This window comes from Penicillium waksmanii, assembly GCF_028829765.1.
Source record: "Penicillium waksmanii strain IBT 27052 chromosome Unknown utg000010l:1.0-3698451.0:1.0-3701458.0, whole genome shotgun sequence".
In the NCBI taxonomy this organism is placed as follows: Eukaryota; Fungi; Ascomycota; class Eurotiomycetes; order Eurotiales; family Aspergillaceae; genus Penicillium; species Penicillium waksmanii.
The window spans coordinates 682,248-695,016 of record NW_026643256.1 but is presented as its reverse complement, the minus strand read 5'-3'; the positions used below and the strand labels follow the sequence as shown (position 1 = coordinate 695,016).

The following is a 12,769-nucleotide window of genomic DNA, read 5'->3' as shown; positions in this document are numbered from 1 at the left end:
TGTGCCTGTCTGTGCCTGGTGAAGAAGGAAAAGCTCTCAGCCCCGGGACTGCCACTGACTGCCACTGACACTGACTTTCGTCTTCTCCGGTTTCCCTCTTACAAACACCTCAACAGCGCATTCTCCCACCCACCCTCGACCCCCCCCCTCCACCTCTTCCCTCCCTGATCTCCGCCCGGTTTTTGCGTCTTTGACCTTGGCCTTGTTCGTTGAATGGCACGTGTTGCTTTGTTCCACCGCTAGAACAGTTCCACCGGCCAGGGTCAACAGAGTATCCAAACAATCTCTCGCCTTGGAGCCTTGGAGCCTTGGACACTCGGGTTATGAGAGGATAATTCAAACCTAACCTAATCTTACTTGACGTGACTTGACCCCAAATTAAACAGCAAGAAAAACGACGCCTATTCCTCGCTTGAGCACGCCCGCCTATCTCCCACCCCTCTCGTGATACCGATACCATCTTCCCCTCCAAACCCCGTCACTCCCCGCTCAACACCACAATCTGCACTCGGCCTGCCGACACGATGGCTGCCGAGGAGCTGTCAGATGCCGGTATGGCCGACATCATCCGCGCACTAGAGGTCATTCATAGCCCCACGTCCACGAATGAGCTTCGCAAAGAGGCCCTCACTTTCGTCGAATCGTTGAAGGATAACGATGCGGCCGCCCGGAATGGTTTCCTCCTGGCATCGCGTACGGACCATGCTCCAGTCGTGCGATACTTCGGTCTCACCCTTCTGGATCACGTCCTGCGCCATCTGCCTTTCACCAATTCCGACGACGCGGTAAACATACGATCCATGATCCTGCAGCTCGCCGAGAATACACGCGCCGAGGAACCCAATTATTTCCGCAACAAGATTCCCCAGCTGTGGTCCGAGGCTGCTAAGAAGAGCTGGGGCTTGGATTGGATGGACATGGATGCTGCTTTGGTCAAATTTTGGGGAGCGTCTCTGGTACACAATGAGCTCGTGCTCTCGGTCTTGGAGACCCTCTCTGAAGATGTCTTCTTTCGCGAGGATACCGTCTCTTCGCTTCGTGGCTCGGAGTTGAACCGCGCTCTTGTGGAGATCTTCACTCCCGCTGCGATTGTGGAACAAATCAACCCGGACAACAAGACGAACGCGACGCTGCGCTGCGGTCAGGAGGGCTGGCTCGTCCGGATCTGTGAATTTCTGGATAATTGTGTGCAAAATGTCTCGAGCTCGTCGCAAGCTCGAGACGCAGCTGTGAAGGCTTTGACAACTCTGCGATCTGCGTTATCTTGGTCTATCTACAAAGCTGTTGTGGCTTCCCAGGTTGTCTCAAGCATCTTCAGGGCATTGACTTGCCAAGATGACCAGGTTCTCCTGGTAAGAAAGGATTCTGTTCGAACGAAACTTGATTTGCAGAAGACTAACATCATATCTAGGCGGCAGTTGAGGCTCTTCATTCCCTCTACGGAAGAAACAACATGGGAAATGAAGACTCACACGGTCTTGTCTGCTTGATCTTCGAACCCGATTATCTCAATACCCTTCAAAATCTGTACCATTGGTCAATCGTGGGGCCCGATGACGCTGATGAGCCAAAATACTTGATCTCTAAAAAGCTCTCCGAGGTAAAATCTCCCTTTTCCATATTGCCGAGTAGCCCTATACTGAAACTTCATTAAGATGGTATCATATATTGCCGGATGTCTGGAAGATGACAAGTTCCTCCAAAACACCATGAACCGTCTGGATCTCCCGCTATTCTTCAACTTCATGGTCAATATCATGCAGCACCAGAGCTTGATTGTTTCCATTCCCGTATTGCACCTTTGGTCAAGACTCCTTGCTATCAGCAAGATTGGCAGATCGGATTTCGTTCTGACCCTGACGCCCAGCTTTCTGAACATCTGCACGCAACGCTTGATACGCTGGGAATCTCTACCTGCTGACTCCGAGGATCCCACAGTCCAATTTCTGTCCGAGGATATTGACACTCTTCCGGAGCGTCATGCCTTTGTAGGCAACTATCGCCGCTACTGCTCCTCCGTTATCGAGACCATTACGAAGAACCGCCCGCAGGATGCTGTTCGCGAAATCTTAGGTCGAGTTGATGAGAACCTTAATAATTTGTACAACGGGCTGGAACCGTTTCACAGTATGTTTATTATTCCTTAGAACTACGAAGTTTTGAAACTCACTCCGATCCTGCAGTGTCAACTTTCAGCAAGTCAGCAATCCAACTCATGCGTGCCGATGCCCAGTTTGCAGTTGTCGAAGCTGTTGTGAAGGGGTTTAACAAATGGCTTGATTCTCACGGCAAAGCACCTCAACATGATGTACGGTTTCCATATTCCCCGCTGACGTCCCAACTACTCACAGTATAAACAGGAGCAGGAACGCAGCGAGCTGGAATTCGCCATGGAAAACTGGGCTTCAAACCTGATGCAACGGTCTTTCGATGTTAGTCTTCTGACCCCAAAAGGGATTATGGTTATGCTAATAGTCAATCTAGGACCCTGTTCTAAAACAACGCGTCATCAAATTGGTTGTGGATATCTCCTCTCGTGCTCTGGACAACCACCCCGCCTTTGCTCTCAAGGTCCTGGAGCACATTCTCATGACCCGTCTTCCGGACCAACCTGGTTATCCTGCCTACTCCGAAGCTGTGAAAGAGCTTCATGGCCTTGCCAGTCATGAACTTCGTCGTCTCGCGATCCGCTATGCGGACTATTTCTCTGTCAGTGTTGCTTGTTCGAAGAGATGACCTGTGTTGCTGACCTACAAACTTTAGACATTCTATGATTTGCTAGAGCCAAAGATCCGAGAAATTACTCAAGCAAATAGAGTAGACGATAAACTGCAAATGGAGCTGACATCCATTCTGCTGATCATTATGTGCGATCCTCTATCCTGCCTTCTGACATTCCCATGCTAATCTTTCCAAGGCAACGCGCAAGCAATATTGATCCTAACCTCCGGCAACAGAGACTTGGTGCATTCCTCGAACCTATCCGTGAGGCTTGGCAAGACGAGGCTTTCAGACAGACCAGCTCCTCTTTCGACGGATTCTGCAGGTTGCTGGGATTGGAAAATGTTGGCTCATATATGCAAGCTAAGCAAGCTTACAAATTCGCCGATTGGTCAGAGGTGATCCTCGATGAGGAAGGAAAGGTTGTGCAGGAAGAGATGACAAGGAAATTTCAGGCAAGAAAAACCATCTCCATGACTTAACTCCCCTCATCTCTAACCCACGATACAGATGCTGCCACTCCGAGGCACAAAGACCATGTTGGCAGTTTCCACAGACAGGCTTAAGAAGACCTCTCCTGCCTACTCGGTCGGCTGTGATATGTGGCAGGACCTTATCCCTCAGATTCTCCCGACCCTCCTTCAACTCGTCACGTACGTCCCCCTAATCAACAATTTGCGGACAGATGCTAAATTCAATAATTTCAAGTCATGCACACGCCTTCCACAACCCTGGCAATTGGGCCGTCAGTGACGAAATGCGTGCTGTTGTTGAGCGGATCTTGACCGACAGATTCTGGCAAGCCGGCATTTCGAGCGGCAGCCGCGATGACTTCTATGCCAGAATTACCGCATCCAAGGCCACCATGGAAGGATTTGCTTCTTCTGTTCGGGGTAAAATCCGGGCAGTTCGTGAGTCCTGTTACTCCATGCTGTTTAGCATGAGCAGAATGCGTGACCAGTTCTACGGGTTTGCTGAACTACCTGGCCCCTTGTCTCAAGCCTTGTTTAAAGACTCGGAGCATCTCTCCTCCCACCAGTACTCAGTTCTGCTGAATATATCCCGCTGCTTAATTGATGACTGCCCCGTCCAGTACCGCAGCCACTTCCTTCCTCCCATGCTCGCCACATTGTTCGGCAGCATCGACCGCAAGATCACGACTGAGTGGCAACTAATTGAACAAAGAAAGCATGGCGTCTCGGATGGCGACCTCACAGACGAAATGAAATCAGAGAGCGTTCTCCGCCAGCTCACCTACTCCGCCGTTATCATGGTCGCTAGCTTGTTCGATCCCCAGAGAGGAGGTATGATAAACAAAACCCGCACAATGGAAAAGCACCCATTGAGACAAGAATCCCGCGGTGCCCAGGAAAGCCGTGACAGTGAAGAACTAATGCTCATTGACAACCCAGACCCCGATGGGACCGAATCAGACCCCAGCGCGCCCCAGCCCACCCCCGAAATATCCGACTCCATTCGTCACTTTGTTCTTTCGTCACCTGAAATTTTTGAGCCTCTCATGCTCTTCTGCACCCATGCTCTTAGCATGCGGGATACCCGTTGCTGCAGCATAATCACTCGTGTTATCCGATCAATCCTCGCCGATTTCGCCCCTCCCAACAACAGCGACACGACCGTGACCATTCGAGAGTTCATCTGCACAGAGGTACTGAAGGCCTGCATCACGTCCGTCCACGAGCCATATTTCGTCGATATGCAGAAGGACCTGGCTCAGCTCATTGCCTCTATATGGGTTCTTTATGGATTTGCGAGTGAAACACCCAAATCTGTGCTCCTGAGTCTTCCCGGGATCACTGAACAGAAATTTGCCCAAACAGAAGCTGCTCTGCAGCGATGCACCTCACCTAGGCAGCAACGTGCTTTGATTCTCGACCTCCTGGAGCCCCTTCGCGGAGTGAGCATTGCAGAACAAGGTAAAATTCTCGGCTCCCGTGAAGAGCGCCGTAAAGCCCGCAGCGCTCTGCAGGAGAGATACATGACCAACGAAATGGAAACACAACAAGAAACCCAACGAGTCGATATCAACGATGGCCCAGATCTCTCCGGCGTAGCTGACATGTTTGGGTAAACACCATATCCAACCCTTGAGAACATGCCCGTCGAGGTCTTGGTAACGACACACTCCATTCCTGATTTTGACTGGAATACCCGTTTCAACCCCTCTAACCCTGCAACCGCATCAGAAGTTGACTTGACCGTCTATCCAATCTTACACTTTCCTTTCCTTACTTTCATGCTTTAAGCTTACGGACTACCCCTGGCGGCGGCGCTTTGAATTGTCATTCTATAGACAAGCCTCTATACGTCACATAGACGGCTGAAAAACAACATGATGCATAAACACATTCAATAATAATCAAAAGAACAAAAACATTTATCATTTTGAAATATATCTACCTACTGGCTTATGCTAGGTTCTGGCTGCTAGCAAAGGAAAGATTTGGTCTTTCTTCTTAGTCTTCCCTGCCAGTGTAGCCCCATGTGACATGTCCATCCACCTCGGCGTTTCTGGCAAATGCCATTGTACAATGGCATTGAACCTTTGCAAGATCGACAGCCATCTCGTCGGAGAATTTGATTTGTCTGTCGTTGAAGTGGTTGCCGCTACCGGTCATTCCAACAATGCCTCGGCCAAGAGTTCGGATGGTCTCAAAGTTGTCCGGTCGTTGGCGACAGCTGAACTTGATGATATTCTGCCGCTGCGCGGTAGACAGTTCGCCGTTGAAAACATGCCCTGTCGATTCTGTTGTCTGATCAAAGACAAGGGCCCCCCCTGGATGATTTCCATGCGTGCTTGCCCTTGGTTTCGATGTCCCATGTGAATTGGCGGCCAACCTCATCCAGGATTCCTATGGACAGGACCATCCCGCCGGCAGGACGAATATACTGTGTAATTATACGCGAGAGAAAGATTGACGATCTAAGTGGGTCGGATGTGTGTAGTGGGTTGACGGGGAACTTGGGAAAGTGAATGATTAGGCGAGGTAGCTCGGGCTGGTGCCAGACCTCTGACAGATCAGCAAATAGCTCAGTAATAACAAGAAGCTTCAGAATCTCGGGTACACTATGCCCACGAGTCGAGAAGGATACGTGAGTGGACCCTCGAGGAGTCGCAAGAAGTGGGTGTGCCAAGTTCAAGAATTGTCCAACATCGAATTGATCCTGCAGATAATGCGTAGGTTCGCCCCATAATTATACATGTCCTGAATGCCAGTGTACGCTTCGTCTGGATCATCTTGTTGCTTTATAGACTCAAGCATTGTTCCTGTTGGTAGAAGATGCTAGTTATTATCAGTAATAACTAGTAATCTTAAGTACTTACCAGCCCAGTTCTGACGGCGTGGGCAGTGCAAATGGATCTGTCATGCTTGGCTGGGCGTATAAGCTTAGAGTGATCGTTCTTCCCGGAAATCAAGGCCCATTTCTAAAAGGGGTGGATTTCAGCCGGATAATCTGGCACAGGAGAACGGGCTCCTTGGACCATACAGGCTGTCCATTTCTCGCCCACATCGCTCGACCATATTGCTGAGAGCCCGGAACGCGTCATCCCGTACTTTGAGCTGCTTTTGGTGCCAAGAGTTAGCTTGCTACTACGGGTTGCAATTGCTGCTGCCCCTGCTGCAGTCCCGGTCGATTTGTAGTTGTTTATCCACTCAACAAATGCCTCAGACATGTACATGATAGACTATTCGCTGCAAACCGGCGGTGATCATCGGCTGAACTTGAAGGCAGTTTCATTCCTTGCCAATATAATGATCGTCAAACTTGCCCAGTTGTGCTTAATTCACACGTTGACGCTTGGGCGTGTGTGTTGGGCATGCGATTGGCATGCGAACAGTGCGTACGGTTTCCGTGTATGCTCTCTGTGTATGCGTTCTCCGTGCATATTCCGAGACTTTGACAAGTCAGCAGAGGCTAACGTGGCTTGGACTCGTGCCCTATGAAGCATCTACTTGAACAATCCTTTCGCTCAGCGATCCAGAGCCTCCCTTATTCATCAAGGAGTCATGGGCTGCCTTCGGGTCCTGGCGAACCCATTCCGCGAGCTCATCGGTTTGACTATCTCTTGGGCCTTGTGCGGGTCCTCATTGTCGAAAAAAACCTTCATGCTTTTATGATCGGCGATAAATCATGAGCAGTTCGGCAAGAATGTGACGGCCTTCCCTATTTATTAATCTCTTGATGCGTCAAATTGAGCACCCCGCCCGGGGCGGATAGTTTCCACAGACTGAACATCCAAATCATCGTGTAGTCTCCGAGTCATAATGTCTGCATAGCGCTCCTGAAATGTTTGGAAAAGACTGGATTGTTTTCCTTGTCGCTCAAGAAGATAAACGGACCGCCATGCTCGGGTACCAGCTCACGTTGCTTCTTCGAGACCGGGTAGAAGAATGGGTTGCCAATGGTGTCAGGATTGAAGATAATGTCCTCTTTGTGGAAGCAAGTGGGCGGGCATCAAGGTAAAATAATCTTGGAATAATAACCCGTGCCGTCTTCTTCCTTGCATGACTGACAGGCGTCTCGTCGGAGGATTTGATTTATCTGTCGCGGGAGTGGTCCGTGGTATCAAGGGCCAGAATAGTTAGAGGTCTCATCCTCCAGGTTGTCAAGACTGGAGTTATTGGGAAGAGTAATCTGTGGGATGCCGTCCCTGCACTGCAATATTAGGTGGGCCTGAAGGCCGTGTCGTAGACCCCGAATGCCAACATCAGCTGGCCATTGGCTCGGAATCTCGGGTGAATGGAGCCAAGAGGGATCTAGTCGATGTAAGAGAAAGACAACCTCCCGGAAGGTTGTCATACTGGAGAATGTATGAGGATATGAATGGGCTCCGGTACGTATGCTTCAAAAAGAGAGGATGTTGCGATGAGGTGATGAGTGAGGAAAGTGGTGGTGTTCGGCGTGGTGAGAGAAGAAGAGAGTAAAGCTATCCAGAATAGGAAGGAAGGACGGAAGGAAGGAAGACACGACCTGCCAGTGGGTGCCTTAGGCCGCTGGTGCCTGCGTCAACACTTGTTATTGTTAGTAGATAACAGAAATAAGGTATTCAGTAGTTACTGTCGATACTACGGCAAAGATATCTACATATCGTATGCATTTAATTGGTCAATTTCAAGTTCTAAGCCAACCCCCGTTTTCAAGCTCGGATTGTTCGCCCAACTCGTAAGTAGTTCCCAACCCTACCAAGGCTTGACAGCCACACATCGAAGGCCATAGTAAGTGATATATTGACACCCATCCTCTTTCATAGTTCCACTCCGAAGCATACGACACATCTGATCCAAACACGATTCCCTCTCCTCCTCAGTTTTCAAAATATCCAACCATGGGGTGCCGAGAAGTTTCATGAAACCCTTAAGACCACCGTTCATCTGAGAGTTCATCTTCAAAGGCTTTGGCTGGAGGGTGATATGTTTTACTTCAAAGCCTGCATCCTCGAGCAAGCGTTTCATATAGTCATCAGAGGGATGGAACCAAGGGCATGCTGCCTCTACTTCTTCAATTGGAATGCCATGGTTCACTAGCGAATAAGTGTAAGATGTGACCATCTCGGGAGCATTACCGAATCCGCACATCTCGAAGAAGAATGTTCCTCCCGGCTTCATGGATTTAAAGATAGTTTCAATCGTGGAGACGCGGGTGGTTGGGTCTCTCAAAACCCAGTGCAAAGCGGCGTTGGATGATCTGAAGATGTCCTTAGAACATGACTTCTTTTCTTTTTTCTTTTTTTTGCCTCTCACGGGGGTCCCAGTTGATCTTACACTTTATCCCATTGCCCACTCACAACATCTTCTTCCTTGTCCAAGTGTCGACAATCAACAACGCGGAAGTCCGTGGTCGCGCCGCCATATTTGAATGTTTTTGCGGCCTCTATCATTGCCAAAGAAGAATCTACTCCCATCACATGGCTTACTGCGGAGGAATAAGAGGCGGTGAATTTCCCATTGCCACATCCGATGTCGAGGACTCGGTCGGTGGGCTTGAAGTCGATGCTTTGAACGAGAGTATCTGAAAAGCGAGGGACGAAGGAAGCAACAGCTTCATAAGTCTGTCATTTGTTAGATGTGAAATGGAGTCACATATACTAAAGAGACCCGAACCTCAGTAGACCAGAAATCCTTTTGACGAGTGTCGACCTGAGCCATGTTGAGGGATTATATTTAATCTTCTTTCTGATGGATTGAGCGTTGTATTCCAGACGCACGGAAAAGGCCGAATCTTTTTTTCTTTAAATACTCTTGATCTGGCTCCATTTTGTCTTAGACAACAGGTTCAAGGTAAGCAGCCCGGAGTTTCGGTTCTATACCCGCAAGTGTACCTGCCCAAACAGTCTGGGGATAAAGAACACCGAAGCTGTGAATCAGCCATCATTTCCGAATACATTTTCCCAAGCTGCAAGTGAGCCCAGGATTCAGATTCAGAGAATACGCAAGCCACAATCGCATATTGCTTTGTTGACGCTCAGGCCATCCATCAAGTGGCGTATTCTGGCGAAGGCTGATGAGAATACGCAGGCTGTAGTCGTATTATTCTTCTGGGGCACCTGTGAAATAATCGCCGGGCAAATTATGATACTTGGTTCGTTCAGTCGGACTTCGGAGTTGCCGTCTTCAGGCACTGCAGTCCGTACTTTCCATTAAAAGATTATATACCGGGCGCGAGGCTTGCGAACCGTAAGGGTGCTTATGTGTGTGCCTGAACGGGAAAGTGTAAGATCTTGGCGCGTGAGAAGAGATCTCAAAAAACGACAAATTCAAATATTTCCTATATGCCTATCTTGCCTCTGAGAATAACCAGGGCTAAATAATCAATGTAAATAACTGCCCATGTGTTGCTTGGTAATTTAGGACGGGTGGAGAAATTGCTTGACCTTTGCGAGGGATATGTGAACCTTGAAATGATTTGAACATTCAAGTAGTATGAGGCATGGCTTCAAATTATTCTATGTATATCTTTGATTTTGACCCTTTCGTAGGAACAGCCTGAGTCAATCAATAAATCAGATCATACTTCACAACGCGATCTTCGCCTTGTTTCTCAGAAGATACTCCGCGGAAAGTTGAAGCTTGGGACGCGATTGGTCGAGAGTGAGATTGCTCACACGAGGAAATAACCCCATGTTAGGTACACCGCGCACATGTGGCGCAGATTTGTCGAGTAGATCCGTTGGCTCCATATCTAGAAAAAGGTTTCCTCGTGGCCAGCCTGGTTACTTTCACCCTGCTGCATATCGATGAGGGGTTGCTCATCCCCGAGCAGCATTAAATTATTCCAATATCGGTCATAAAAGTCCACTATTCCCGAAGAACCTGCGAAAAACCCATTATGAGGTTGTGAAGTAGGGTCTTCGTCTTGGCCTGAATAGAAACTAGCGTCCATTAGATCGACGTCTAACGGACTATATTCATTCTGGCCATATAGCTGAGACTCTTGGGACTGCGGCGTGGGTATCACTGGAGGAGCCGGAGGGATTGGGGGGACTAGAAGCGGGTTTTTAGTCGAGGTTCAAGGAATAACTTTGACAATGCGAGAGACTCACCATCTTGGAATTCCGGGTTTGAACCGAGGAAGCCTACTTGATCTGGTGTATCTCCATGTTGCAGGTGAGTATTTGTAACTTTGAGCATGATACTCAACGCCTGAGCCATCTTCGAGGCTTCCTTGGATTGTTGGCGCAGTTGATTCCAAATATTGAAGGCCCTCTCAATCTCCAGGGAAAGACGATGCCGCTCATTGATAATTGCCTGTCTGTCATTCGGTGACAAATTCTGTTTCAAATCATATCGAGATTGGCATGATATCTCCAAAGAAACGATCATCGCAGCGGAGCGAAAGTGTGTGGCCACAATTGGTGAGAAAAAGAATGAGGACACGGAGCTAGACTCAAATATGTCTGACTGGTGCTGGAGCACGGCTCTAGCAGCATCCAAGCACTCCTTCCGGGAATATGCAAATGCAGGATCCATGCGATGTTGGGCAAGATATCTGCGGTGCAGATCACATCGGCACTTCTGATAGATCAAATCAATATTGTACCGATCCATAATCGTATTAGGCGAGTCTGCAATTGATTCACTTATTGTGCGGTATCTCAGCGGGGGAGGGATCATTGCGTAGAGTTCTTTTAATTTACCATCCAGCTGTAAGACTTCCTTGTAGGGGACTCCTCTCACTGAGCAGACCTTGCTCATGATTTCTGCGCCCATGAACATCATTCGATTCAACGTGACTGGAAAGAGCATCGGTGTTATCTCTGTAGATGGTCTAGATGGGGGGAGAGTTGTCATCGATGGGTCTAGATCTTCATCAAGTAGATTTCGAGGCTCTTCGGTGTCAGTTTGGGCTTGTGTTGTTGATGGTGGGAGTCCGGCTTGAAGGGAGATGTAGTGATCAAGAAGGCGAAAGGACATCCAAACGCGACGGCGCATTTCGCCATCAAAAACAGATATCTCACGATAGTGTTTTGAATCTCTGTGGTAACCACTATGCATTGCCAATCGAGATGCCAAACCGAGGAGAACAGAGGGGCCAACATGGTTGTCAGTGCTTCTCAGGATCTCCATAGCAACATTCATAATGACCGCTTCCATTTTGTATCGTCCAGGTGATGTGTAGTTTGACATGGTCAGGCATTGTGATGCAATTCGGTGATACTCGGCGAATGTTTCTGAGAGGTCACCATCGACTCGTCCCGCCGTAGAGAAAAGTTGCAACCCTGTGCCCGCACAGAGAATGCTAAAAATATATGCGAGCCAGTTGATGGATGCCGCTTGTGGGTTCTTCCAGAACTCCGCGTACTAAAGGGACTCCGAATTTAGGCAAGGGTAAATCTTAAACACGAATAGGAAGACCAACTTCTTTGGTAAATGTGGGTATATGAGTTATGACTGGATGTTGATCAGCTTTTGCTTGGAACAAGATTAGATAGCGGAATATTATCAAACCTACCGAGGGTAGCCTCTTTCGAGTTCAGATAGGAGGATACCAGTCGATCAGCCACAGCCCTCGCAGGCAGTGCATCAAGCAGATCATCCTTTGAAGTTGAGATTGCATTCCCAAACAAAAGAATTGGTCCGGATATTTCTGGAAGACAGGGATGTTCATCCTCTTCTTCCTCTGGGGACGTGTCTTCAGTCAACTGGAGGTATTCTTTAACTTCTGCAATCTATACTCTTATTAGGTTGCGTTCAGCACGATATCATAGAATGGTATAGCGGCCTACCTGGTGCAAGACTGCTTGCCAGTGAGTCGGATCGACATATCGTGTTCCATCTTGTCCATCTTGATTGACTTGCATAGTGCCAGGAAAGGTGGACTCGGGCAAAAACTCTCTACTTGGCTGAGGTGCTTGCTGAGGCACTCGCACAGTCCCCGCTGGAGCTAGTCTGTGTTGCTGGGAGTTTGTAGCAGATAGCTGGCCAATCTGAGTCTCGAGTTCTCGTAGATGGTGCTGTATGTCTTGAGAATGTTTCTTGGCCATGCGTTGTGGACCTGCATAGTGGCACATGTACATTCTATCGTGTTTGATACAGTTATCACAAGGGTGTTCGCGATTACATTTCAACCTAATGCAGCTAGTCAGAACCAGTAGTTCATCCACGATCAATTGGGCTTACGGGACTGCGATAGATCACAGACAGACATACTTCTTTTGGCGACAGGCTACGCAGGATAGAACGGGCCTCGGCTTTCTCCTCTTGACGGGAGGGCCGCCCGAGGAATCCATGGCGTATTCACAATCAGAATAAGTCCGAGTGGGACGTAGGGAGGAGATCGATGATTCGAGGGGTGAGCGTTCGCGTAGGGCCGCTTGCCACGCCAAACCACTTTGGGACTAGCTCCGGACATATTTAGTCGCTAGCGTCGGATTTGACTGAACGACCCACTCGGCCATCTGCAAATCTCCAGATGAACCACCGGGGACAGGACTAACCAGCAGGCCTTGCAGTCAATTTCTCCATCGGACATAGATGTGGCTTGTTATATATACCCCTTGGCGCCTCCAGAAATGTATCCACTAATTTAT

The 12,769-nt window shown here is 48.8% G+C and overlaps 5 protein-coding genes across 5 annotated transcripts; 2 read left to right on the top strand and 3 right to left on the bottom strand.

Moving 5' to 3' along the window:
- Positions 1 to 524: 524 nt before the first annotated feature.
- N7481_012218 (karyopherin MSN5) lies at positions 525 to 4,810 on the top strand (the record flags this gene model as incomplete). Its single annotated transcript, XM_057271437.1, has 10 exons — positions 525 to 1,352; positions 1,412 to 1,600; positions 1,656 to 2,127; positions 2,184 to 2,308; positions 2,361 to 2,432; positions 2,485 to 2,709; positions 2,764 to 2,867; positions 2,918 to 3,146; positions 3,232 to 3,374; positions 3,430 to 4,810. The coding sequence occupies 10 exons, from the start codon at positions 525 to 527 to the stop codon at positions 4,808 to 4,810; spliced, it is 3,768 nt and encodes a 1,255-aa protein (XP_057115625.1).
- A 385-nt stretch (positions 4,811 to 5,195) lies between these two features.
- On the bottom strand, positions 5,196 to 5,582 carry N7481_012217 (uncharacterized protein; the record flags this gene model as incomplete). Its single annotated transcript, XM_057271436.1, has 1 exon — positions 5,196 to 5,582. One exon carries the CDS (start codon positions 5,580 to 5,582, stop codon positions 5,196 to 5,198), a length of 387 nt encoding a protein of 128 aa, XP_057115624.1.
- Positions 5,583 to 7,029: 1,447 nt separating this feature from the next.
- On the top strand, positions 7,030 to 7,328 carry N7481_012216 (uncharacterized protein; the record flags this gene model as incomplete). The annotated part of the gene is made up of 2 exons (XM_057271435.1): positions 7,030 to 7,202; positions 7,259 to 7,328. The coding sequence occupies 2 exons, from the start codon at positions 7,030 to 7,032 to the stop codon at positions 7,326 to 7,328; spliced, it is 243 nt and encodes an 80-aa protein (XP_057115623.1).
- Positions 7,329 to 7,922: 594 nt separating this feature from the next.
- N7481_012215 (class I SAM-dependent methyltransferase) lies at positions 7,923 to 8,888 on the bottom strand (the record flags this gene model as incomplete). The annotated part of the gene is made up of 3 exons (XM_057271434.1): positions 7,923 to 8,427; positions 8,505 to 8,791; positions 8,844 to 8,888. The coding sequence occupies 3 exons, from the start codon at positions 8,886 to 8,888 to the stop codon at positions 7,923 to 7,925; spliced, it is 837 nt and encodes a 278-aa protein (XP_057115622.1).
- Positions 8,889 to 9,921: 1,033 nt separating this feature from the next.
- Positions 9,922 to 12,040, bottom strand: N7481_012214 (fungal specific transcription factor domain-containing protein; the record flags this gene model as incomplete). The annotated part of the gene is made up of 5 exons (XM_057271433.1): positions 9,922 to 10,223; positions 10,283 to 11,540; positions 11,599 to 11,630; positions 11,692 to 11,908; positions 11,966 to 12,040. The coding sequence occupies 5 exons, from the start codon at positions 12,038 to 12,040 to the stop codon at positions 9,922 to 9,924; spliced, it is 1,884 nt and encodes a 627-aa protein (XP_057115621.1).
- Between the last annotated feature and the right edge of the window lie 729 nt (positions 12,041 to 12,769).